The sequence below is a fragment of the Mugil cephalus genome, chromosome 17, assembly GCF_022458985.1.
Source record: "Mugil cephalus isolate CIBA_MC_2020 chromosome 17, CIBA_Mcephalus_1.1, whole genome shotgun sequence".
In the NCBI taxonomy this organism is placed as follows: domain Eukaryota; kingdom Metazoa; phylum Chordata; class Actinopteri; order Mugiliformes; family Mugilidae; genus Mugil; species Mugil cephalus.
This window is the reverse complement of record NC_061786.1, coordinates 19,820,086-19,846,381: the sequence shown is the minus strand read 5'-3', so window position 1 is coordinate 19,846,381 and position 26,296 is coordinate 19,820,086. Positions and strand designations below refer to the sequence as shown.

At 38.6% G+C, this 26,296-nt stretch overlaps 5 gene segments (V, D, J or C); all 5 read right to left on the bottom strand.

Annotated features, from left to right (window-relative positions):
* Nucleotides 1-4,387: 4,387 nt before the first annotated feature.
* On the bottom strand, nt 4,388-5,132 carry LOC125023353. The segment is given in 2 exon segments: nt 4,388-4,957; nt 5,032-5,132. Coding segments are annotated over 2 exon segments (462 nt in total).
* Nucleotides 5,133-6,626: 1,494 nt separating this feature from the next.
* On the bottom strand, nt 6,627-7,220 carry LOC125023361. The segment is given in 2 exon segments: nt 6,627-7,033; nt 7,119-7,220. Coding segments are annotated over 2 exon segments (357 nt in total).
* Nucleotides 7,221-16,837: 9,617 nt separating this feature from the next.
* On the bottom strand, nt 16,838-17,786 carry LOC125023833. The segment is given in 2 exon segments: nt 16,838-17,472; nt 17,723-17,786. Coding segments are annotated over 2 exon segments (399 nt in total).
* A 712-nt stretch (nt 17,787-18,498) lies between these two features.
* On the bottom strand, nt 18,499-19,450 carry LOC125023355. The segment is given in 2 exon segments: nt 18,499-19,171; nt 19,274-19,450. Coding segments are annotated over 2 exon segments (447 nt in total).
* A 4,250-nt stretch (nt 19,451-23,700) lies between these two features.
* LOC125023831 lies at nt 23,701-25,016 on the bottom strand. The segment is given in 2 exon segments: nt 23,701-24,035; nt 24,980-25,016. Coding segments are annotated over 2 exon segments (372 nt in total).
* Nucleotides 25,017-26,296: the final 1,280 nt, after the last annotated feature.

The following is a 26,296-nucleotide window of genomic DNA, read 5'->3' as shown; positions in this document are numbered from 1 at the left end:
CTGTGGTTTTGTTTCTTCCTTTGAATATTATTATGTGTCAGTCAGGTGTCAGAACAATAAAGGATGTTTTTGTCACAGTGGTGGGGTCTGCCACAGCACCGTGTAAACTAGCAGCACACAGATAAACAGCCTCGTCTTTCCTCTGAACGCTAGAGATTGTCAGGGACGACTTCTTCAGTCCTTCTGTCTCTGCCTTATATCCTGATTTGAATCCTTCTTCATAGGTAGGACTGCCAACTACCAGATACACAACGAGCTCCAGAGCTTTTCCTTTCTGTTGTTTGTACCAGTACATGTTTTGATGATCTGTTTCGTTCTGGTAACAGTGCATTTCTACACCACTGTTGGCAGCGGCGGAGATGTAGCGAGGCCACTGGTCGATCAGTACAGACTCAGAAACACCTGGAACACAGAGAGGAGAAAACATGATAAATGTATTTGTTAAATTGTTTTATCAGTCTGGATGAAATGAAGAAAATGTTAAACAGACATATTTTGATTGAAAAGCCAGAATATGTTGATGGATATTAACTTTACCTGCAGCCCAGAGAATAAAGAAAGTCGAGGTGATGACGCCTGAAGTCATTTTGATTTGAGACTAAATGAAAGGATGTACAGTCAGACGACACTCGATATCTGTAGGGAGGAAATGACGTTAGTGTCTCTGCTGCTGTAAACAGGCCAAAGTAAAGACGCACTGAAAGGAGACGGTGATTCGACAGTCTAATATTTTCCTTTTATGACTCCTTACAGTATTCGGATCCTTACATGCTTCTTAATTCTTTCCCACATGCAAATTTTGCTCCCCCCGACTAACAGTAGCTCCTCCTACCTTCCTACTCTCACATCTAACAGTAGATCAACCTAGATCCCTAGCCTCATAGCTAGAAGTAGCTCTTCCTAGCTTTCTAGCCCCCCATCCTCCCACACTTGATAGTAGCACCTCCTAGCTTCCTACCCTTGCAGCTAACAGCTTTTCCTACTTTCTCCCTTCCCAACTAATAGTATCTCTTCCTAGCTTCTTAGCCTCCCAGCTATTTATATTAGCAGTTAGCTCATCCTAGCTGCCTACCTTGTCAACTAATAGTATTTATTCCTACGGTCATTGCCTCCCAGTTAATAGTAGCTCTTCCTTGCTTCCTACCTTCCCAGCCAACAGCAGCTCTCCCTAACTTCCTGGTTTCCTACCTCCCAGATAACATTAGCTCTTCCTAGAAGGGGAGATTGTGTGACTACAGACTTTATAGTCACAACTTCTTTATCAGGCAGCTTTGGTTTGGTGCAGGTGCACGTTTGATGTGATGGGCCACCCGGCTTTTTGTAAAGGAGCCAGGGGTGTTGAAGCACCGTGTTAACTAGCTGCACAGAAATACTCTGCAGTGTCTGTTGGTTCTATGTTGTAGATTATGAGCTGAGCTTTGCCCTTTGAGTGGCCAGTTATGTTGACAAGATTTTCAAAGTCCTTCTCAAGATTTGGCTTTTCGTAGTGAAACAGTCCTATCAGGTCCATGGCGCGCTGGTCTCTTGCTGTGGACTTGTACCGGTACCAAAGCATGTAGGGGTAGTTGTTATCTCCGTGGTAACAGTCAAGACGGGCCTCCTGTTTAGGCTCTATCAGAAGGTTTTCGGGTGATTGCTGGATCACAAGTGATAAAACGGTGTCTAGATGACAAAAAGAAAAACTGAATGAGTAGACAGAAAGCTCATGAGAATGAACATACATCTTACAGCTCTTACCTGCAAGCAAAGCCAGAGAAAAAGTCCAAATTACAAACATTTTAACACACATTTACCCAGTGTATAAAATTCTTGTATAGCAGTAGAGCTCTATGGCTGCTAATAGAAACACATTGGTATGAAATGTTCCCATTTATATTGAGCTGGGAGGAGCTTCCACAACTATCGTCTTGTCGGTGTGTTATCACTGCTCTCTGCTGTTCACACAGAGCAGACACTTTCATTTCTGACTGTAAAACACGTAGAGTTTATCTGCTGCTGTGGAGAATGAAAGACGTAAATTTAAAATTATTATCTCTTTCACCTCCTCTCTCAAGCCTCTAAAATGTGTAATTTAGTTCTGAACTTCTTCTTCATTTTCCAAATGTACTTTATTTATTCTTGCATGAAAATGAAACACATTAATTTGGGGGCTGGATGTTTATGTTTCTGTAAAGCTTGAATGTCTTTCCACTATACACCTGTTAACAATCAGATCATTTCTTTGATGTTTTGTCCCATAGCGCTTATAGCAGCATATAACCAAGAAGATAAAAGTTTATTCCTGAAGCAACTCCTACATACATATAATCAATACAATACAATTCAGTTTCTACATGACAAAAGACAGAAATAAGAATAATTAAAAGAGCAGATTATCACGCACATACAAAATTATCATTCATAAATTCACAGCTCCTTAAATTGATCAATCTGGTCGACTTTAAAACTGCAATTTATGCACAAAGTAAACGATAATGTACTTCAATAGAGAATGTCGAGAAGACAAAAACAAAAACAAGAACCAATGCAAAACAGATATTTATAAAAGTAAAAGGTGTACATTTATGGAACAACTTAGAAACAGAAATGAAATTGTGTAGTAAACTTCACAGATTTAAAAATATATTTAAAAATAATATTCATGAACCTTTTGAAAATATTGTGAGCATGTGTGTTTGGTTATGTCAGTTTTTGTTCCTTTCTTATGAAACGTAGTTGTGTTTTTGTAAGAAGGATGGGCACAACAAGCGAAGGCTCCAGCCTATAAAGTTTAGTTTAGTTTATTGGTTTAGCACAAATTATGTGACAAATCTGTGCAAGGCGGGAATGAAGCTTTTACAGGCTTGTACAGAGTTCCACAACTAGTCATACCAAATACATATTACATATGATTCCGAAAGACAGCGAAACAACAAACATAAAGTTACTTAGGAAGGAAAAAAATCATCAGAATCTATCAAAAAAGGATGAGGATGAGGGTTCAAGTGGATAATTGGTATTTCTACTTTTCGGTTAGTGTATGTTAGTATTTGCATATATATTGTTTTGGTGTATTGTATCAAATGTATTCATTATTTTCAGACTTCTCAGACTGTGCTGCATGATGCTGGTGGTTTCCTGTCTGGTTGCTGTTATCTGCTGGATCATTCTGAAGGTTTTTGTAAGGAAGAGTCGCTGTCTTCAACACTGTGCATACTAGCTGCTCCAAAATATTCTCCCGTGTCTTTAGAGTGATTCGGCTTCAGGATGTGAAGATAAGCCTCCTTCTCTCCGTCTCCACTCACGTTGAAGTGGCCTTGAAACGACGGCTCAACCTTAGGAGTTTTATAATTCATGTAGCCGATGAGCTTCAGTGCAGTGTCTCCTGGTGAGCGCTGGTACCAGAGAATGGTGTCATAGGACTGGATGGTATGTTTCAATGTGAGTTTAACTTCACTGTTCGGTTTGGTCACGAGTTCACGTGGAGACTGAAACACTTGATCTTGTTTATTGAGGTAAACACCTGTAAAGAGATGTAGAAAATAAAAAGTGAGTATAAGCAAAGACTTGAGGAAATGTTTATTCATCTTAAAAGAGGAAGAGTTTATCGATACCTTTGATCCAGAACACAGTGATGGTACAGATGATGAGATGAGACGGCTTCATGGTGAATGTCGGGAACCAACTGGAGTCGCTGCAGTACTTTGTGAATCAGGAGGAGAGACAGGAAGTGATGTAGAAAAAGCAGAGCTTTGTTTAGAATGAACTCATTTGTAGTTTTTAATCCAAGTGTTAAAACTTTTATTTATTGGTTGATTTACAGAAATATTTTCAGCATATTTCTAACAATATGAAGGAAGTATTTCAACCAGTCCCCAACGTCATACTCCAACACAGCAGAAAGGTTATCAAAAATGAAACACTTTTCTTTATTATTATTATTATTGTTGTTGTTGTGTTAATTTCCATATCATGTCACTTACATGACTGTGTATGCACATTTTACGCAGTCACACACGAAGACGATAATAAAAGACAGAAAGGAAAATACTTATAAATGTACCACTTTCAATACTGCAAAAAAAGAGATATAAGGATAATTCAACACACTGACTGCAGAGAACACACTAAACATTTATTCATAAAATCATTACCTAAAAAAAAAATTATCTCCCCTCATTTTATTTTATTTATTTAAGTTACAGTTTGCACATTAAGTATTAAAAGAATAACATGTTTAAACAGATGTTTTATTTCTTTCTTACCTTTGATTAATACTAGCTTATGTGCCTTTAACATATACATAGTTTCTCTTGTTGTACCTTATTTTATTTATTTTTTTTTTTTTAATATTTTCCTCGGTTGGTCTCCTGCAGGAATAAATAAAGTCTTATCTTTGGAGATAAAATTCTAACCACCTCAACAAATGACTTTTAAACTTTATTTTTGATCTTTTTTTTTTCCAGATTCTTCCAGAGTAGGATCACAATTGCATGCTCAGCTTATGCTGAGTGTCATGCTGCTGACTGTAAAGGATTTCTGGGTGTAATGGGAGCCAGTCAGTCAGACCACAGATCTCACTGGGGGATGATGCACGTTCAGAGTGGAGAGGGGAGGAGGTTTTTGTCAGGAGCAGATGGGTGTTTGTCGTACTGTGGCTTACTAGCAGCACAGAGATACGTTGCCGTGTGTTCAAGGACGTTCAGGTCTTTTATGAAAAGTGAACCATTTTTTCTGTTTCCGCTCAGATCTCCAGCCAGTTTGAAATGTTTTCTGAAAGGCTCTTCCACGCTGTCGTCTTTGAACTGCGTGTAGCCGAAGCCGATGAGTTTCAGAGCCGTGTCTCCGGGTGATCGCTGGTACCAGAGCATCACTCTGTAGTCACTTTGGTCGTGGGTACAGATTAGCTGAACTTCAGCGCCTTTCTCGCTGATGAGAGAAGAAGGCGACTGATGGATCTGAATCCCCAGAGCGATACCTGCTGAGAGCAGAGTCGGGCAGATTAATGATTTAAAATGTGATAAAATAAACACACGGTGAAGCAGGTGTTACCTGTGAGGAAACAGCAAACAAAAAGTCTAATTATTGCACAGAGATCCGAGAAAAGTACAGAACTGGGAATGGAGTAAGTCATGACGGTCTGTTCTCTTAGTGGTTTCCCACCCAACTGAATAGTTTCAGGAGGAAACTGAAGTGGTATAGATAGGAGGAGGAGTGGCTTCTGATATCTATACTGACATATGAAGTAGTATCCATATAAGGTTTGCAACGTTTTGTGAGAAAATTAGGAAAATGCAACAGGTTTTGAATGAGCGCTCTAAAATTTACTATAGTAGAACATCAACATAACAAGAAAAGCCCAGCTTTAATCCCCTGCAGCATATACACCGATCAGGCATAACATAACAAAACTCACCTGGACTCAGCGTGCTTACAGGAACCAGCATCAGCGCGTCACACAAAATATACAGGACCTCACCCCATCCTCTCAAACCACTTTAGAATGACAGGCAAGAAAACTTAACGTGGCAGAATGAATGATTGTATTGTTTCATGGCTGAGAGATTATGAAATGTAGTTAAATAGGAGTCAATGGAACATTTAAGTCTGCTAAGATCACAAAAGGGTAGAAGATTTTAATGTAATCAAGACAGTATTTTTAGAAAATCACTAAAAAACCATCAGTGACTTTTACTAATCTGTAAATACTTCCATGTTTGGTAGTTTTGTAAAGTGGTTTCAGAGATTTATGCAGAAGACATTTTTGTCCTTATTCATCAGTTTAATTCACTCAGGGGTTAAACAATAACATTACTACTACTACTACTACTACTAATCATAATAATAATAAAGTAGGGTGGAAGTGGACTGAAACAACATGATAAAAAACAAAGTTAGATTTGTGAATTCTGCTATGACTACATCAAGCCACAGGAGCAGGTGCCTGGGGGCCTGTCTGAATAAACCCACAGATGATAAAAATGTGTGTTGTGAGTTTTTGTCACGTTCCACAGGGACTTTATGTCAATGTGCTTTGCTAGCTGCACAGTAGTAAACTGCACTCTGCTGGGATCCTGCAGCTCTGATACTTAGAGAGCCGTTCTTCTTTGAATCTCCCCTCAAGTCTCCAATGATGTTGAAATTATCTGTGAACTGGTCTTCTTTTTGTGGAGTGTCGTAGCTCAAATATCCAATGAGCTTCATAGCTGTGTCTCCAGGCGACCGCTGGTACCAGAGCATCAGTGTGTAGTCTGTTTTATCATGGGTGCAGTAAATCTGCACGTTATCACCAGGTTTTACGATGAACTCGGAGGGAGACTGATGGACCTCAACACCCAGACACACACCTGGAGAAAGAATATTAAAAATGTGATTTAAAATCAAACGATTTCTATGTTCTCAGGAGCAAATCATATTAATTTGTGTTATTACCTGACAGGAAACAGAAAAAAAGGAAAAACAGAAAATAGATCATTTCATCTGTTTCTAAATAAACTCAAAAGTCCATAAATAACAAGCTGATTTGTTGGATTAGATTTTTTGACATCTGATTGACACTGAGTGATGGAGAGTCAGCTGCTAATGAGTAAAGTTTGCAGAGGTGAAGTCAACAGTACAGGCTGGTAGAGACATCAGATAAGGAGGTGGGAGGGGCGAGTTCTAGCTCTGATGTAAATGTAATGAATGTTGGTTGGCTCTGAGTTTTTGTATTAAGGAGACAGGGTTTCCCATCAGTGTGCATAGCTAGCTGCACAGTAGTAAACTGCATTGAGATCAGCTCCTGCAGCTCTGATACTTAGAGAGCCGTTCTTCTTTGCATCTCCACCCAAGTTTCCAATGATGTTGAAATTATCTGTGAACTGGTCTTCTTTTTGTGGAGTGTCGTAGCTCAAATATCCAATGAGCTTCATAGCTGTGTCTCCAGGCGACTGCTGGTACCAGAGCATCAGCCTGTAGTCTGTTTTATCATGGGTGCAGTAAATCTGCACGTTATCGCCAGGTTCTACGATGAACTCGGAGGGAGACTGATGGACCTCAACACCCAGACACACACCTGGAGAAAGAATAATAAAAATGTGATTTAACATCAAACGATTTCTATGTTCTCGGGAGCAAATAATATTAATACGTGTTATTACCTGACAGGAAACAGAAAAAGAGAAAATAAACCATTTCGTCGGTTTCTAAATAAACTCAAAAGTCCATAGAAAACGAGCCAAATTTGGGGGATTAGACTTTTTGAGATCTGACTGACACTGAGTGATGGAGAGTCAGTTGCTAATGAGCTGAGTGAAGTTTAGAAAGGTGAAGTCAACAGTACAGGCTGGTACATCAGATAAGGAGGTGGGAGGGGCGAGTTCTAGCTCTGATGTAAATGTGATGAATGTTGGTTGGCTCTGAGTTTTTGTATTAAGGAGATAGGGTTTGCTGTCAGTGTGCATAGCTAGCTGCACAGTAGTAAACTGCACTGAGATCAGGTGCCTTGAGGTCCTCTATAAACAGAGAGCCATTCTTCGCTGTCTCTCCACTCATATCTCCAGACACCTTGAAATGTTGTGTCAAAGATGTCTCGTGGGTTATGGTGCTGTAATACCCAAATCCAATGAGTTTCATGGCTGTGTCTCCGGGCCACCTCTGGTACCAGTACATGAGAGTGTGTTCTGTCTTTCCATGGCTGCACACCAGCTGCACCTTCTCTCCAGATTTTCTAAAAACTTCCTGAGGAGTTTGTAAGATCTCCACCCCTAAACAGGCTCCTAGAAGAAGAAGTAGAACATGAGTAAACTGTGCAGAAGCTATAGATGGAGTGGGGATTTCTGGATGATGAAAGCGATTACCGATGAGCAACAGGATTAATGTCAGCATGATGGTGTCTTCTCTGAATGAACGATGAGTGACTCTTAACATTCCACTTTTTATTGACACCCACCTCCCCTGTTATGTGTGCAGCTGAGGAGTATTTCTGAAGCTCCAGCACCACCTAGTGGAAACACACTGAAGTGGTTTCTTCTCAAGCCAGGAGTTTTTGTTCAGCTGCTCATACTTCTCAAATCACTGTGTTTGCTTACAGCGCAGAAGTACACGCCGCTGTCTCCAGGCTGCAGGTCTTTGATAGTAAGAGCCCCGTTCTCAATGGTTGCTTTACTGGCTGAGTATTTGGTCTGATTCTTGCTACCGTAGTCTGGCTGCCCCCCAAAAACTGTGTAGACGACAAGGCTCATGGTCTCCCCCGGACGCTGCCTGTACCAGTACATCTGGTTATGGCCTTTATCTTTAGTGTGGCTGCAGTTCATCTCTGCCTGCTGGGATACATAACTCCAGCGGATTTCAGGGTTCTGAGTCACATCTTGGCAGAGACCTGTGAGGAAAATATGCAGAATTACATGTAATTTGCATTTGCATTTGAGTTTGAAAATACATTCTGAAATATTCACCATACTATCATACATGGTTAAATGTTCTATACCTTGAAAAAATTGACACCAAACTACAAATGCGATACGTATTTGAGCCGTCATGATGACAGCCTGCAATGAGATGCTGACACTGCTACCTATAACTGAGAAGGTGTGGGGTAACAAACATTAGGACCTCCCATTTTGATCCCTGATTGTAGTCAGTAAAAAGCTTCAGACTGGTTAGAGTGCAGGTGCATGTGAGTGTGTGATGAGGAGGTTTTTGTATTGAGGAGCAGTGAGATGTAGCACTGTGGTAACTAGCAGCACAGAAGTACACTGCACTGCTGTTCACATCCAGGTCTTTAATTGTTAATGTGCAGTTCTGGTCTTTATCTGCACCCCCGTCTATCTTCACAACGGTTTCATTCTCTGGGTTTCCTTTGCCGAGAAACATGTATCCCAGGAACTGCATTTGTCCTTTTGACTGTTTGTACCAGAGTATTATGTTGTAGGTGTCTATACTGTGTGAACAGTAGATTTTAGCTTCTTCTCCAGGATTTTTGTTCATATGAGCTGGAGTCTGGTGGACTTTATCACTTTGAGAGGAACCTGTTGGAAAATGATGAATAAAAAGTCAGAAACAGTACAACATGAAGGTTTCTGAAATTAAAAGATTAATATTAAGAATGTAAAATTATTCAAAACTGCAGCTGAAATAACAAATCTACAAACAGATCCAGTTTAAAAAAGTTAAATTAAAAATGTTGATGACTTTACCTGAAACCAGAACAGAGTTAAAAGTAATGTAAAGGAATAATACGATCATTTTGTGTTTGATTGTTGTGAAGAAAATATGAAGAATGAAGCAGTTGTAATGTTTCCAAGCTTCTTTCTGAACTAAACCCTCCCCAGTCTTTATGTGGGTGGTGTCATTGTGCGTCCTCCTCTTCTGACATGACAACAATGGTTGAGTATAAAGATCCAGATATTGATAGACTGGAGAAGACAAACAGGTGCAGGAGGCCAAGAGCTGTGATGAGGAGGTTTTTGTATTGAGGAGCAGTGAGATGTAGCACTGTGGTAACTAGCAGCACAGAAGTACACTGCACTGCTGTTCACATCCAGGTCTTTAATTGATAATGTGCAGTTCTTGTTTTTGGATGCACTTCCTTCTATCTTCACCTCAAGTCCTTTCTCAGGGTTGGGACTGGAACCGTACATATATCCCAACAACTGAATTTGTCCTTTTGACTGTTTGTACCAGAGTATTTGGTCGTAGCTGTCTATACTGTGTGAACAGTAGATTTTAGCTTCTTCTCCAGGATTTTTGTACATATGAGCTGGAGTCTGGTGAACTTTATCACTAAGAGAGGAACCTGTTGGGAACAAAAAGATATCAAAGAATAGTCGACAAGAGCAAAATAAAATAGTAACAGATGAAAAATGTATTTTACCAGATGTATAAATAAAAACATTACCTGAAACCAGAATGATATTAAAAGCTATGTAGAAGATGGAAATGATGACGTTGTATTTCATGACTGAATTTAAGTTGATCCTTGTTGCAGTTCTACTGATTATTGACGTCTCATCTCTGCTGGGTAAAGTAGTTGTTTAGGTGGGTGGTGCTATAGTGCATTGTTCTCTTCCTGATGTACCACTGTACACTACAAGCTCACTGCCACCTGATGAAAGGAACCTGAATAACAAAGATCTGGACTGAATCTACAAATCCTGCTTCAACATTTGGGTATAATTTGTGTTATTCTTTAGTCTGGCTCTGGATCATAGTTTGGCTTCGTGTGAGAAGAAGGAGAATAATCACAAGTTGTAGAGTGCAATGAAACCTTAGTTCAGATCTGTGAGATAGTATAAACAGTCGAAAGAGTGTTCAGATAAATATGAATAAAAATCTATATCTGAGTAGAATGGAGAATACGATGGTGGAATATAAAGATATTATGTGAAGTACGTGTGTAGAAAAATTATTATAACAAAATCAAACTCTTCACACCTTCAGTTTCAGGACAGTCTATGGTGATAGAAATAAAGTTTGATTCTCAACTGCAACACAAGCTCTTCAGTTTGGTTCATAACCTGCAAAGAATCAACATAGAGTCATTACTGGTGACCTATGCTGTTGACCTTTCACAGTGGCTGCACCGCGACGAGTAGTTAAACCACATTTATAGTTATACAACAGATCTACACCCTGTCCTGACGTGTACCTCCCCAGAGATGTAACTACATGTTACAACAACGCAGACCACAACAACTGTCTTGTCCCTATGGTGTAAAGTAGCAATAAATAAAAATGGACACAATTATAGTCATTTGACACAAATAGACACAAAATCATCACACAAAGTTCAACATTCCCAAATATTCTGTCAAGTCTTTTGTGCATTCTTGCATTTTTATTTTAAAACATATTTAAAATGTCTGTGGTTTCAGTGACAGTGACTGTTGTTCAGCATTTATCACCTCCAACTCCAGCACTAATGTTGTCGTCACTCTTTGACTGCCTTCTAGTGTTTTAGTGGTGTAATTACAAAAAAAGGCTGACACAACAGTGCACTGGTAGCATGGTGGCCAACCTGAGCTCCCACAATTTGCTTGAATAATGTTGTGAAACCCGGAAACTAAACCTTGACTGATTTGACCTCACAGTCGTGGACCTTGGAGTCAGGTGACTTTGTAGCCCTCAGCTCCTGGAGTCAGTGGTCTCCTCTTGAATCTGTTAGTTCCTCTTTGCTGGATCCAGTCCAGTCACATGTTGTGTTTACTGTGTTAGATGAGATTGAGAGACGACTCAACCAATGACAGACCTGGAGACTTTTTGTTATAATATCATTTGAAATACCCCATGTACAACAATGGTTCAGTATAAAGATCCAGATAATGAGAGACTGGAGAAGACAAACAGGTGCAGGAGGCTTTGAGGTGGATGAAAAAAAATCTGCGATGAGGAGGTTTTTGTATTGAGGAGCAGTGAGATGTAGCACTGTGGAAACTAGCAGCACAGAAGTACACTGCACTGCTGTTCAGGTCGACTTTCTCAATTTTGAATGTACAATTTTGGTCTTTCTCTGCACTCCCGTCTATCTTCACACCTGTTCCACTCTCTGTGTTTCCAGTGCCTGCGAATATGTATCCCAGGAACTGCATTTGTCCTTTTGACTGTTTGTACCAGAAGATTCTGTTGTAGTCATCTATACTGTGTGAACAGTAGATTTTAGCTTCTTCTCCAGGATTTTTGTTCATATGAGCTGGAGTCTGATGGACGTTATCACTGTGAGAGGAACCTGTTAGAAAATGATGAATAAAAAGACAGAAACAGTACAACATGAAGGTTTCTGAAGTTAAAAGATGAATATTAAGACTGTAAAATGATTCAACACTGCAGCTGAAATAACAAATCTGCAAACAGATCCAGTTTAAAAAAAAAGTTGAATTAAAATGTTGATGACTTTACCTGAAACCAGAACAGAGTTAAAAGTAATGTAAAGGAATAAGACGATCATTTTGTGTTTGATTGTTGTGAAGAAAATACGACGAATGAAGCAGTTGTAATGTTTCCAAGCTTCTTTCTGAACTAAACCCTCCCCAGTCTTTATGTGGGTGGTGTCATTGTGCGTCCTCCTCTTCTGACATGACAACAATGGTTGAGTATAAAGATCCAGATATTGATAGACTGGAGAAGACAAACAGGTGCAGGAGGCCAAGAGCTGTGATGAGGAGGTTTTTGTATTGAGGAGCAGTGAGATGTAGCACTGTGGTAACTAGCAGCACAGAAGTACACTGCACTGCTGTTCACATCCAGGTCTTTAATTGTTAATGTGCAGTTCTGGTCTTTACTTGCATCCCTTCTATCATCACATTAAATCCTTTCTCTGGAGTAACACTTTTAAAATAAAGATATCCCATCAGCTGCATTTGTCCTTTTGACTGTTTGTACCAAAGTATTACGTTGTAGGTGTCTATACTGTGTGAACAGTAGATTTTAGCTTCTTCTCCAGGATTTTTGTTCATATGAGCTGGAGTCTGGTGGACTTTATCACTGAGAGAGGAACCTGTTGGAAAATGATGAATAAAAAGTCAGAAACAGTACAACATGAAGGTTTCTGAAGTTAAAAAATGAATATTAAGAATGTAAAATGATTCAAAACTGCAGCTAAAAATAACAAATCTACAAACAGATCCAGTTTAAAAGGTTGAATAAAAAATGTTGTTGACTTTACCTGAAACCAGAACAGAGTTAAAAGTAATGTAAAGGAATAATACGATCATTTTGTGTTTGTTGTGAAGAAAATACGAAGAATGAAGCAGTTGTAATGTTTCCAAGCTTCTTTCTGAACTAAACCCTCCCCAGTCTTTATGTGGGTGGTGTCATTGTGCGTCCTCCTCTTCTTGAATGGAGTGCACATTGACAATAAACTGGACTGGTGTAAGAACACTGAGGTTCTCTACAGGAAGGACCAGAGTCCACTCTATTTTCTGAGGAGACTGAGGTCCTTCAACATCTCCTGGATATTGTTGAGGATGTTGTTTGAGTCTGTGGTGGTCAGTGTGCTCCTTTACACTGTTGCATTCTGGGGCGGCAGTCTGGGAATGAGTCTCTAACCGACTCAGCCATAGACATATATACGTAGACGCCACATTGAGCGCTCAATTGTACGTCAACGTCGCCGCCATCTTGGATGTGGCAAAGTGGAGCCATCGGAGAAGATTCCTCATTCATTTTCATGTGGAAGTTTACCAACTGGTTTACAGTACAAACCAGATCTCACGGCATTACCTTTCACAGATAAGAATGAAAAGGCAGTTTAATGGGTGGAACTGTTGGTAGTTGTATTTGATTTGTTTAAATATTCCAGTTTGTGATTTTATGGGTTGTTGTTTGGACGGTTGCACAAATCTAGCTAATGGCTGTTAACGTTGGCTGTCACTTGTTGGTAACACGTATGAATATTGTCTGGGTAAGTGTATATGTAGATGTGATGTTTGTATGTGTTTTAGGGGGCTGGAATAACGCTCCTTCAGCCAGACACTTCCAGGCCATCTACCGCCATTTGATGGTGCGGTGTGGTGTGTCTCCAAGCACATCAGGAAATGTGGGAGGATGAGACCGTGTCCCTGACATACTATGGCACAGGGTATTTTGGGTAAAAATGGACTAATACTTATTTCTAAAAGCTTGTCTTACGTGGATCACTATTCTCTACCATTGAATACAATGATATGTATGCAGGACTAGTTGACATTTTAAATATATATTTTTTTAATAATAATTAAAAAATGAATAAAATCTAAATAATTACATAACTATTTGTTTCCTGAATATATTAGTGTGTGTGAATGGGTGAATAAGAGGCATTAACTTAAAGCACTTTGTAGAAAGGCGCTTTATGAAGTTCAGTCCATTGCCTTTTATTAGTTTACGGGGCAGATTTGCCACATCCAATATGGCAGACGCGTTAACGTATCGCAGCAATGGACCAACCCGTTCAATGCGGCGTCTATGTATATATGTCTATGGACTCAACAAACTGATTCACAAGTCCAGTGATGTTGTAGGGGTGGAGCTGGACTCTTTGAACACAATGTCAGAGAGGAGGATGTTGGTCAGAGTGACTGAATTCTTGTGTAATATTTCTTCATGCATCTTACATCTTATTTTTCATAGGACTTTTTTTTTTCTATTTGTATTTGACTCTGTCACCATGAAACTGTCACTTTATGGGAGCAACAAGGATTAATGAAGTAATTAAAGTACTCTGATTGATAAAATGACGAGAATGGTTCAGTATTAAGATCCAGATAATGAGAGACTGGAGAAGACAAACAGGTGCAGGAGGCTTTGAGGTGGATGAAAAAAAAACTGTGATGAGGAGGTTTTTGTATTGAGGAGCAGTGAGATGTAGCACTGTGGTATCTAGCAGCACAGAAGTACACTGCACTGCTGTTCAGGTCAACCTTCTCAGTTTTTAATGTACAATTTTTGTCTTTATTTGCATCCCCTTCTATCTTCACACCCTTTCCACTCTCTGGGGTTCCAGTGGTTGCGAATATGTATCCCAGGAACTGCATTTGTCCTTTTGACTGTTTGTACCAGAGTATTTTATCAGTTGTCTATACTGTGTGAACAGTAGATTTTAGCTTCTTCTCCAGTAGTTTTGTACATGTCAGCTGGAGTTTGGTGGACTTTATCACTTTGAGAGGAACCTGTTAAAAAGAAAAATATGAGCAGGGTCAAACAGTTTCAGTGTTAATTTTAAATCCACAAATTGTTTTAAAATATGTGTTGAAGCTTAAAAAGACATTACCTGAAACCAGAATGGTGTTGAAAGTGACACTTAAGAACCAGACCAACATGTTGTGTCCTGTAAATGTTAAACTGAATATATTGTTGTGATTGATTGTTTCCTTCAGTGCTTCTGCACTTGTACTGATTATTTCCAACCTCCTCTCTGAGTCAAGCCTTCTATCAGCAAAGCATCATGAGTTCATTAGATGGGCGGAGTCACCGTTGATCCTCCCCCTCTCAACGTGTCAATCATCTTCTCCATTAGCTCCACACACCACTAGTTGAGACTAAAGGCCTGGTTGGAGATGTGCTACTGCCACCTAATGAGAGGAAGGAAAACAGGAGGCTGTGTTAGAGATGGAGGTTTTTGTATTGAGGAGCAGTGAGATGTAGCACTGTGGTAACTAGCAGCACAGAAGTACACTGCACTGCTGTTCACATCCAGGTCTTTAATTGATAATGTGCAGTTCTGGTCTTTATTTGCATCCCCTTCTATCATCACATTAAATCCTTTCTCTGGAGTAACACTTTTAAAATAAAGATATCCCATCAGCTGCATTTCTCCTTTTGACTGTTTATACCAAAGTATTTCGTTGTAGGTGTCTATACTGTGTGAACAGTAGATTTTAGCTTCTTCTCCAGGATTTTTGTTCATATGAGCTGGAGTCTGGTGGACTTTATCACTGAGAGAGGAACCTGTTGGAAAATGATGAATAAAAAGTCAGAAACAGTACAACATGAAGGTTTCTGAAATTAAAAGATTAATATTAAGAATGTAAAATGATTCAAAACTGCAGCTAAAAATAACAAATCTACAAACAGATCCAGTTTAAAAGGTTGAATAAAAAATGTTGTTGACTTTACCTGAAACCAGAACAGAGTTAAAAGTAATGTAAAGGAATAACACGATCATTTTGTGTTTGTTGTGAAGAAAATACGAAGAATGAAGCAGTTGTAATGTTTCCAAGCTTCTTTCTGAACTAAACCCTCCCCAGTCTTTATGTGGGTGGTGTCATTGTGCGTCCTCCTCTTCTGACATGACAACAATGGTTCAGTATAAAGATCCAGATATTGATAGACTGGAGAAGACAAACAGGTGCAGGAGGCCAAGAGCTGTGATGAGGAGGTTTTTGTATTGAGGAGCAGTGAGATGTAGCACTGTGGTAACTAGCAGCACAGAAGTACACTGTACTGCTGTTCACATCCAGGTCTTTAATTGTTAATGTGCAGTTCTGGTTTTTATCTGCGTTTCCTTCCATCTTCACATCAAGTCCTTTCTCTGGATTATCATTGTTCTTGTACATATATCCCAGAAATTGAATTTGTCCTTTTGACTGTTTGTACCAAAGTATTACGTTGTAGGTGTCTATACTGTGTGAACAGTAGATTTTAGCTTCTTCTCCAGGATTTTTGTTCATATGAGCTGGAGTCTGGTGGACGTTATCACTGAGAGAGGAACCTGTTGGGAACAAAAAGACATCAAAGAAAAGTCGACAAGAGCAGAATAAAATAGTAACAGATGAAAAATGTATTTTACCAGATGTATAAATGAAAACATTACCTGAAACCAGAATGATATTAAAAGCTATGTAGAAGATGGAAATGATGACGTTGTATTTCATGACTGAATTTAAGTTGATCCTTGTTGCAGTTCTACTGATTATTGACGTCTCATCTCTGCTGGGTAAAGTAGTCGTTTAGGTGGGTGGTGCTATAGTGCATTGTTCTCTTCCTGATGTACCACTGTACTCTACAAGCTCACTGCCACCTGATGAAAGGAACCTAAATAACAAAGATCTGGACTGAATCTACAAATCCTGCTTCAACAGAATAATACAATGTGTATTGGTTTTTAGTCCAGCTCTAAAAAAAAAAAAGCTTGAAGACGCTTTGTTTGGAACTGATTATGCATCAGCTGTGACGTTTTTTCTTCTTTTTTTTGTCATTTGGACAAGTACTTTACAGAACAGGTACATAGATAATAAAATAAATACAACAAATTATTAAAAAATAATAAATCTGGAAAGTGCACTCATACACACAGAGTAATAGATATATAATATGTATAATATGGAAACAGGAGATGCCCTTGGTGTGGCTACAGTCTATTGTTGCACTGTCACCGTGGTTTTTCCACAGTATGGAGGTCTGTGTCACATCACTGCCGTGGGTTAAACCTGATTTCTGATTTTTAAATAGAAAACTTAACAATTACTACAATTTCACCTTTAATCCAGAGCAGAAATATAACAAAGCTGAGGCGACCGTGTTGGTTAATGTCCATGTTGTGGACGTCAGAGGCTCATATGTAAATGAGAGTGTGTTTGCAGAGTAAATATAAAGAGTTGCAGGGTGGGAGTGTCGCCTCTTTGTGTGACGTTCTTTGAGTATTTGTGGTGCTTGACATCCCCCTACAGTACATGAGACAGAAGAGCAGAGCTGAGGTTTTTGTTCAGCTCTCACATGCGTCTGTATCACTGTGTTCACCGACTGCACAGAAATACAAGCCTTTATCTCCTGGGACCAGATCCATCACGGTGAATGTTCCACTGTGAGCGTCGGGTTTGGTGACTGAGAATTTGTGACCCTTGAATTCTGCTTCAAAGTCAGGTTGGCTGCTTGCTGTAGTGAATACTACTTGTTTCATGAGTTCTCCTGGCAGCTGTCTGTACCAGTACATCTGGTAGTAGCCAGCACCTTTGGTGTGTCTGCAGTCTATGGTTGCATTATCACCCTTATATTTCCACAGTATGGGGGTCTGGGTGACATCACTCCCATCAGTTAGACCTGTATAAAAAACAGTAAAACACTTTTTAACATTTGATTTAAAGGATTTCTCCTGCTACTTGTTTTTATGTATATATTTTGTTCCTTGCAGGTTTTAGATGTTGTTTAATGTAACTTGCGCATACAACAATACAATAAAACATCTTGAATTACTTAGTCTGCGTTTCATATTTATTTCATATACCCAAGATTTATTCCAACAAAAATTTGAAATGATTTAATGTAAGCGATTAATCTCATATGACATTACCTGAGCTCCAAAGTAAGAAGACTGACAGTACGAGGAGGTCTTGGTTTCTAACCATAATATCCATGTTAGATGTAAACTGACTGAGTCTCAGATTATTACACAGACATGAGGAGTTGCAGGTGGGAGTGTCTCTCTAAGTTGAAATGTGAGCGTTGGCGTTGGTTGGATTCGTCATCACTATGGAGGACCAACTCTGCCACAATTAAAAATGAAAAAGTAAAAGAATAAATGAATAAATACGCACAGATAATGTGATGAATAAATAACTACCTAAACATAAGCCATAAATGCTATATATTTATTTACACACACTTCACCATTCAGAAACTTTTTGCCTATTGGTTGTTTGGTGAGTACACGGATCGACTGCACATGCCTTGCTTTTCACAGCCAGCCAGGTAGTTTGGATTGAAAATAAATAAATAGCATTCATGGCTCATACATAATTATTTATTCATTTAATTTCTTATAGAATATATATTCAGGTATTAATGGATTTATTTATGGCGTATGTCTGTGGGTATTTGTTTCTTCATTTATTTATATATTAACTTTGGCAGAGTTGAACGATATGAAGCTGAGGTTGAGGCTGAGGCAATTCAGTTCTTCTAAATCTTCTTCAACCTCCTGTCATTCTGCATAGTTTTTAATTGTGAGCCTTGGTCTTTATTTGTCCTCCCTTCTATCTTCACACCCGTTCCATTCTCTGTGTTTCCAATGCCTCCTACCATGTATCCCAGGAACTGCATTTGCTAAGCTAAAAAGACATTACCTGAAACCAGAATGGTGTTGAAAGTGACACTTAAGAACCAGACCAACATGTTGTGTCCTGTAAATGTTAAACTGAATATATTGTTGTGATTGATTGTTTCCTTCAGTGCTTCTGCACTTGTACTGATTATTTCCAACCTCCTCTCTGAGTCAAGCCTCCTATCAGCAAAGCATCATGAGTTCATTAGATGGGCGGAGTCACCGTTGATCCTCCTCCTCTCAACGTGTCAATCATCTTCTCCATTAGCTCCACACACCACTAGTTGAGACTTAAGGCCTGGTTGGAGATGTGCTACTGCCACCTAATGAGAGGAAGGAAAACAGGAGGCTGTGTTAGAGATGGAGGTTTTTGTATTGAGGAGCAGTGAGATGTAGCACTGTGGTAACTAGCAGCACAGAAGTACACTGCACTGCTGTTCACATCCAGGTCTTTAATTGTTAATGTGCAGTTCTGGTTTTTATCTGCGTTTCCTTCCATCTTCACATCAAGTCCTTTCTCTGGATTATCATTGGTCTTGTACATATATCCCAAAAATTGAATTTGTCCTTTTGACTGTTTGTACCAGAGGATTCTATCATAGCCGTCTATACTGTGTGAACAGTAGATTTTAGCTTCTTCTCCAGGATTTTTGTACATATGAGCTGGAGTCTGGTGGACGTTATCACTGCGAGAGGAACCTGTTGGGAACAAAAAGACATCAAAGAATAGTCGACAAGAGCAGAATAAAATAGTAACGGATGAAAAATGTATTTTACCAGATGTATAAATAAAAACATTACCTGAAACCAGAATGATATTAAAAGCTATGTAGAAGATGGAAATGATGACGTTGTATTTCATGACTGAATTTAAGTTGATCCTTGTTGCAGTTCTACTGATTATTGACGTCTCATCTCTGCTGGGTAAAGTAGTTGTTTAGGTGGGTGGTGCTATAGTGCATTGTTCTCTTCCTGATGTACCACTGTACACTACAAGCTCACTGCCACCTGATGAAAGGAACCTGAATAACAAAGATCTGGACTGAATCTGCAAATCCTGCTTCAACATTTGGGTATAATGTGTGTTATTCTTTAGTCTGGCTCTGGATCATAGTTTGGCTTCATGTGAGAAGAAGGAGAATAATCACAAGTTGTAGAGTGCAATGAAACCTTAGTTCAGATCTGTGAGATAGTATAAACAGTCGAAAGAGTGTTCAGATAAATATGAATAAAAATCTATATCTGAGTAGAATGGAGAATACGACTGTGGAATATAAAGATATTATGTGAAGTACGTGTGTAGAAAAATGATTATAACAAAATCAAACTCTTCAAACCTTCAGTTTCAGGACAGTCTATGGTGATAGAATTAAAGTTTGATTCTCAACTGCAATACAAGCTCTTCAGTTTGGTTCATAACCTGCAAAGAATCAACATAGAGTCATTACTGGTGACCTATGCTGTTGACCTTTCACAGTGGCTGCACCGTGACGAGTAGTTAAACCACATTTATAGTTATACAACAGATCTACACCCTGTCCTAACGTGTACCTCCCCAGAGATGTAACTACATGTTACAACAACGCAGACCACAACAACTGTCTTGTCCCTATCGGGTGTAAAGTAGCAATAAATAAAAATGGACACAATTAAAGTCATGTGACACAAATAAACACAAAATCATCACACAAAGTTCAACATTCCCAAATATTCTATCAAGTCTTTTGTGCATTCTTGCATTTTTATTTTAAAACATATTTAAAATGTCTGTGGTTTCAGTGACAGTGACTGTTGTTCAGCATTTATCACCTCCAACTCCAGCACTAATGTTGTCGTCATTCTTTGACTGCCTTCTAGTGTTTTAGTGGTGTAATTACAAAAAGAGGCTGACACAACAGTGCACTGGTAGCATGGTGGCCAACCTGAGCTCCCACAATTTGCTTGAATAACGTTGTGAAACCTGGAAACTAAACCTTGACTGATTTGACCTCACAGTCGTGGACCTTGGAGTTTGGTGACTTTGTAGCCCTCAGCTCCTGGAGTCAGTGGTCTCCTCTTGAATCTGTTAGTTCCTCTTTGCTGGATCCAGTCCAGTCACATGTTGTGTCTACTGTGTTAGATGAGACTGAGAGACGACTCAACCACTGACTGACCTGGAGACTTTTTGATATAATATCATTTGAAATACCCCATGTACAACAATGGTTCAGTATAAAGATCCAGATAATGAGAGACTGGAGAAGACAAACAGGTGCAGGAGGCTTTGAGGTGGATGAAAAAAAAAAAAACTGATGAGGAGGTTTTTGTATTGAGGAGCAGTGAGATGTAGCACTGTGGTATCTAGCAGCACAGAAGTACACTGCACTGCTGTTCAGGTCGACTTTCTCAATTTTTAATGTACAATTTTTGTCTTTATTTGCATCCCCTTCTATCTTCACACCCGTTCCGCTCTCTGGGTTTCCAGTGGTTGCTACTATGTATCCCAGGAACTGCATTTGTTCTTTTGACTGTTTGTACCAGAGTATTACGTTGTAGTCGACTATACTGTGTGAACAGTAGATTTTAGCTTCTTCTCCAGGATTTTTGTACATATGAGCTGGAGTCTGGTGGACGTTATCACTGTGAGAGGAACCTGTTGGGAACAAAAAGACATCAAAGAAAAGTCGACAAGAGCAGAATAAAATAAAACATGTATTTTACCAGATGTATAAATAAAAACATTACCTGAAACCAGAATGATATTAAAAGCTATGTAGAAGATGGAAATGATGACGTTGTATTTCATGACTGAATTTAAGTTGATCCTTGTTGCAGTTCTACTCATTATTGACGTCTCATCTCTGCTGGGTAAAGTAGTTGTTTAGGTGGGTGGTGCTATAGTGCATTGTTCTCTTCCTGATGTACCACTGTACACTACAAGCTCACTGCCACCTGATGAAAGGAACCTAAATAACAAAGATCTGGACTGAATCTACAAATCCTGCTCCAACAGAATGATATAATGTGTATTGTTTTTTAGTCTAGCTCTAAAAAAAAAAAAGCTTGTAAGTGCTTTGTTTGGAACTGATTATGCATGAGCTTGAGCCGTTTTTTTTTTTTTTTTTTTGTTTTGTTTTGCAATTTGCACAGGTACTTTACAGTACAGGTACATAGGTAATAAAATAAATACAACAAATTATTAAAAAATAATAAACCTGGAAAGTGCACTAATAGGCACAGAGTAATAGATATATAATATGTATAATATGGAAATAGGAGATGCCCTTGGTGTGGCTACAGTCTATTGTTGCACTGTCACTGTGGTTTTTCCACAGTATGGAGGTCTGTGTCACATCACTGCCGTGGGTTAAACCTGTGTGGGTAACACTTTCTATGAAGGTTGTATTTATAATGCCCTATGAATGCACTCATAATGTTTTATAAGGTGTCTATAAAGCATTAATACCATCTATACATATTCACAAGTCGTCATAACCAACGTCATGATGCATTATGACAACTGGTTATGAATGATTATAATTTTAATCTGAATAGTGCATTATAAATATGTCAATATCTGCCTAGTCACTTGTTAGTTTTATGATGCATCATAACTACTTTGCTTTGCTGAATGTGTATAGTGATGCATAATGAGTTTTGACTTCTACTATTGTCCTTTATATCTGTGGCTATAAGTATATGTAATAAAGTTATAATAATGTATACATCTCCCTACAGCACACACTTATAAACAGCTATGCCATATCATAAGTGCTATCTGTCAGCTCTAAGTAAAGTGACAAGAATATGACACTATTATTAACAGATATAAGTTACTATGAGTAATTAAAAGGTGCAATGAACAAAGGACCGAGTCTGGCATCTTTACCCCATATGCACAATATTATAAATGTCTATGTTAATATCATAGGTGTTATTTGTCAGCTTTAAGTAAAGTAGAGCAAATGAGGTGTTGTAGATATAAGATTATAGACAAATATGAGGCACAATGAAATGAGAGCCTGGACAGTAAAGACAAAAGGAATGTATTTAGTTCACTTTATTTTCATTTAAACCAACACACATAATCAGAATGATTATCAATGCTCTGAGCACATTACACAAACACATGAAACACGTGAAACAGGCCACAAAAGTGGCACGGCGTGGTCCTAGAGATGTGGCTCTTAAAAGTGCCTTTGGGTTGGTGAGGTGATTCAGGGTCAGAGGTTAGCTCACAAAACACTAGCAGCACAGAGACACATCCTACCTGTCCTAGAGCAGGCTCAGCAGAGAAAGGGCAGAAAAGCCGCTTTATGACTAGTACATACAGTCAATGCTTTACGACAGTGGGAGGAGCTGGGGACGGAGGTGGGTGGGTCACGTGACAAATACCACCTATGATATTAACAAAGTCATTTATAATATTGTCCATATGGGGTAAAGATGCCAGACTCAGTCCTTAGTTCATTGCACCTTTTAATTACTCATAGTAACTTATATCTGTTAATCATAGTGTCATATTCTTGTCACTTTACTTAGAGCTGACAAATAGCACTTATGATATGGCATAGCTGTTTATAAGTGTGTGCTGTAGGGAGATGTATACATTATTATAACTTTATTACATATACTTATAGCTACAGATATAAAGGACTATAGTAGAAGTCAAAACTCATTATGCATCACTATACACATTCAGCAAAGCAAAGTAGTTATGATGCATCATAAAACTAACAAGTGACTAGGCAGATATTGACATATTTATAATGCACTATTCAGATTAAAATTATAATCATTCATAACCAGTTGTCATAATGCATCATGAAGTTGGTTATGACGACTTGTGAATATGTATAGATGGTAATGATGCTTTATAGACACCTTATAAAATATTATGAGTGCATTCATAGGGCATTATAAATACAACCTTCATAGAAAGTGTTACCTCTGTGTGTGTAACAGTTAGGTTAATATAATTCAGATTTTTTCATAGAAAACTTAACAATTACTACACTTTCACCTTTAATCCAGAGCAGAAATATAACAAAGCTGAGGCGACCGTGTTGGTTAATGTCCATGTTGTGGACGTCAGAGGCTCATATGTAAGTGAGAGTGTGTTTGCAGAGTAAATATAAAGAGTTGCAGGGTGGGAGTGTCACCTCTTTGTGTGACGTTCTTTGAGTATTTGTGGTGCTTGACATCCCCCTACAGTACATGAGACAGAAGAGCAGAGCTGAGGTTTTTGTTCAGCTCTCACATGCGTCTGTATCACTGTGTTGACTGACTGCACAGAAATACAAGCCTTTATCTCCTGGGACCAGATCCATCACGGTGAATGTTCCACTGTGAGCGTCGGGTTTGGTGACTGAGAATTTGTGACCCTTGAATTCTGCTTCAAAGTCAGGTTGGCTGCTTGCTGTAGTGAATACTACTTGTTTCATGAGTTCTCCTGGCAGCTGTCTGTACCAGTACATCTGGAAGTAGGTAGCACCTTTGGTGTGTCTGCAGTCTATGGTTGCATTATCACCCTTATATTTCCACAGTATGGGGGTCTGGGTGACATCACTCTCATCAGTTAGACCTGTATAAAAAACAGTTAAACACTTTTTAACATTTGATTTAAAGGATTTCTCTTCCTCCTTTTTTTATGTATATATATTGTTCCTTGCAGGTTTTATATGTTGTTTAATGTAACTTGCGCATACAACAATAAAACATCTTGAAATATTTAATCTGCATTACATATTTATTTCATGTACCCAAGATTTATTCCAACAAAAATTTGAAATGATTTAATGTAAGCGATTAATCTCATATGACATTACCTGAGCTCCAAAGTAAGAAGACTGACAGTACGAGGAGGTCTTGGTTCCTAACCATAATATCCATGTTAGACGTAAACTGACTGAGTCTCAGATTATTACACAGACATGAGGAGTTGCAGATGGGAGTGTCTCTCTAAGTTGAAATGTGAGCATTGGCGTTGGTTGGATTCGTCATCACTATGGAGGACCAACTCTGCCATAATTAAAAATGAAAAAGTAAAAGAATAAATAAATAAATACGCACAGATAATATAAGTAAATACCTAAATATAAGCCATAAATGCTATTTATTTAGTTAGTTATTTATTTTTGCACGAACTTCACCATTCAGAAACTTTTTGCCTATTGGTTGTTTGCTGAGTGCACGGATCGACTGCACATGCCTTGCTTTTCACAGCCAGCCAGGTAGTTTGAATTGAAAATAAATAAATAGCATTCATGGCTCATACATAATTATTTATTCATTTAATTTCTTATAGAATATATATTTAGGTTTTGGTTCATTCATGGCATATGTCTGTAGGTATTTGTTTCTTCATTTATTTATTTATTTTTAACTTTGGCAGAGTTGAACGATATGAAGCTGAGGTTGAGGTTGAGGCAATTCAGTTCTTCTGAATCTTCTTAAACCTCCTGTCATTCTGCATAGTTTTTAATTGTGAGCCTTGGTCTTTATTTGCCCTCCCTTCTATCTTCACACCCGTTCCATTCTCTGTGTTTCCAATGCCTCCTACCATGTATCCCAGGAACTGCATTTGCTAAGCTAAAAAGACATTACCTGAAACCAGAATGGTGTTCAAAGTGACACTTAAGAACCAGACCAACATGTTGTGTCCTGTAAATGTTAAACTGAATATATTGTTGTGATTGTTTCCTTCAGTGCTTCTGCACTTGTACTGATTATTTCCAACCTCCTCTCTGAGTCAAGCCTCCTATCAGCAAAGCATCATGAGTTCATTAGATGGGCGGAGTCACCGTTGATCCTGGTTGGAGATGTGCTACTGCCACCTAATGAGAGGAAGGAAAACAGGAGGCTGTGTTAGAGATGGAGGTTTTTGTATTGAGGAGCAGTGAGATGTAGCACTGTGGTAACTAGCAGCACAGAAGTACACTGCACTGCTGTTCACATCCAGGTCTTTAATTGTTAATGTGCAGTTCTGGTTTTTATCTGCGTTTCCTTCCATCTTCACATCAAGTCCTTTCTCTGGATTATCATTGGTCTTGTACATATATCCCAAAAATTGAATTTGTCCTTTTGACTGTTTGTACCAGAGGATTCTATCATAGCCATCTATACTGTGTGAACAGTAGATTTTAGCTTCTTCTCCAGGATTTTTGTACATATGAGCTGGAGTCTGGTGGACGTTATCACTGCGAGAGGAACCTGTTGGGAACAAAAAGACATCAAAGAATAGTCGACAAGAGCAGAATAAAATAGTAACGGATGAAAAATGTATTTTACCAGATGTATAAATAAAAACATTACCTGAAACCAGAATGATATTAAAAGCTATGTAGAAGATGGAAATGATGACATTGTATTTCATGACTGAATTTAAGTTCATCCTTGTTGCAGTTCTACTGATTATTGACGTCTCATCTCTGCTGGGTAAAGTAGTTGTTTAGGTGGGTGGTGCTATAGTGCATTGTTCTCTTCCTGATGTACCACTGTACACTACAAGCTCACTGCCACCTGATGAAAGGAACCTAAATAACAAAGATCTGGACTGAATCTGCAAATCCTGCTTCAACATTTGGGTATAATGTGTGTTATTCTTTAGTCTGGCTCTGGATCATAGTTTGGCTTCATGTGAGAAGAAGGAGAGTAATCATAAGTTGTAGAGTGCAATGAAACCTTAGTTCAGATCTTTGAGATAGTATAAACAGTCGAAAGAGTGTTCAGATAAATATGAATAAAAATCTATATCTGAGTAGAATGGAGAATACGACTGTGGAATATAAAGATATTATGTGAAGTACGTGTGTAGAAAAATGATTATAACAAAATCAAACTCTT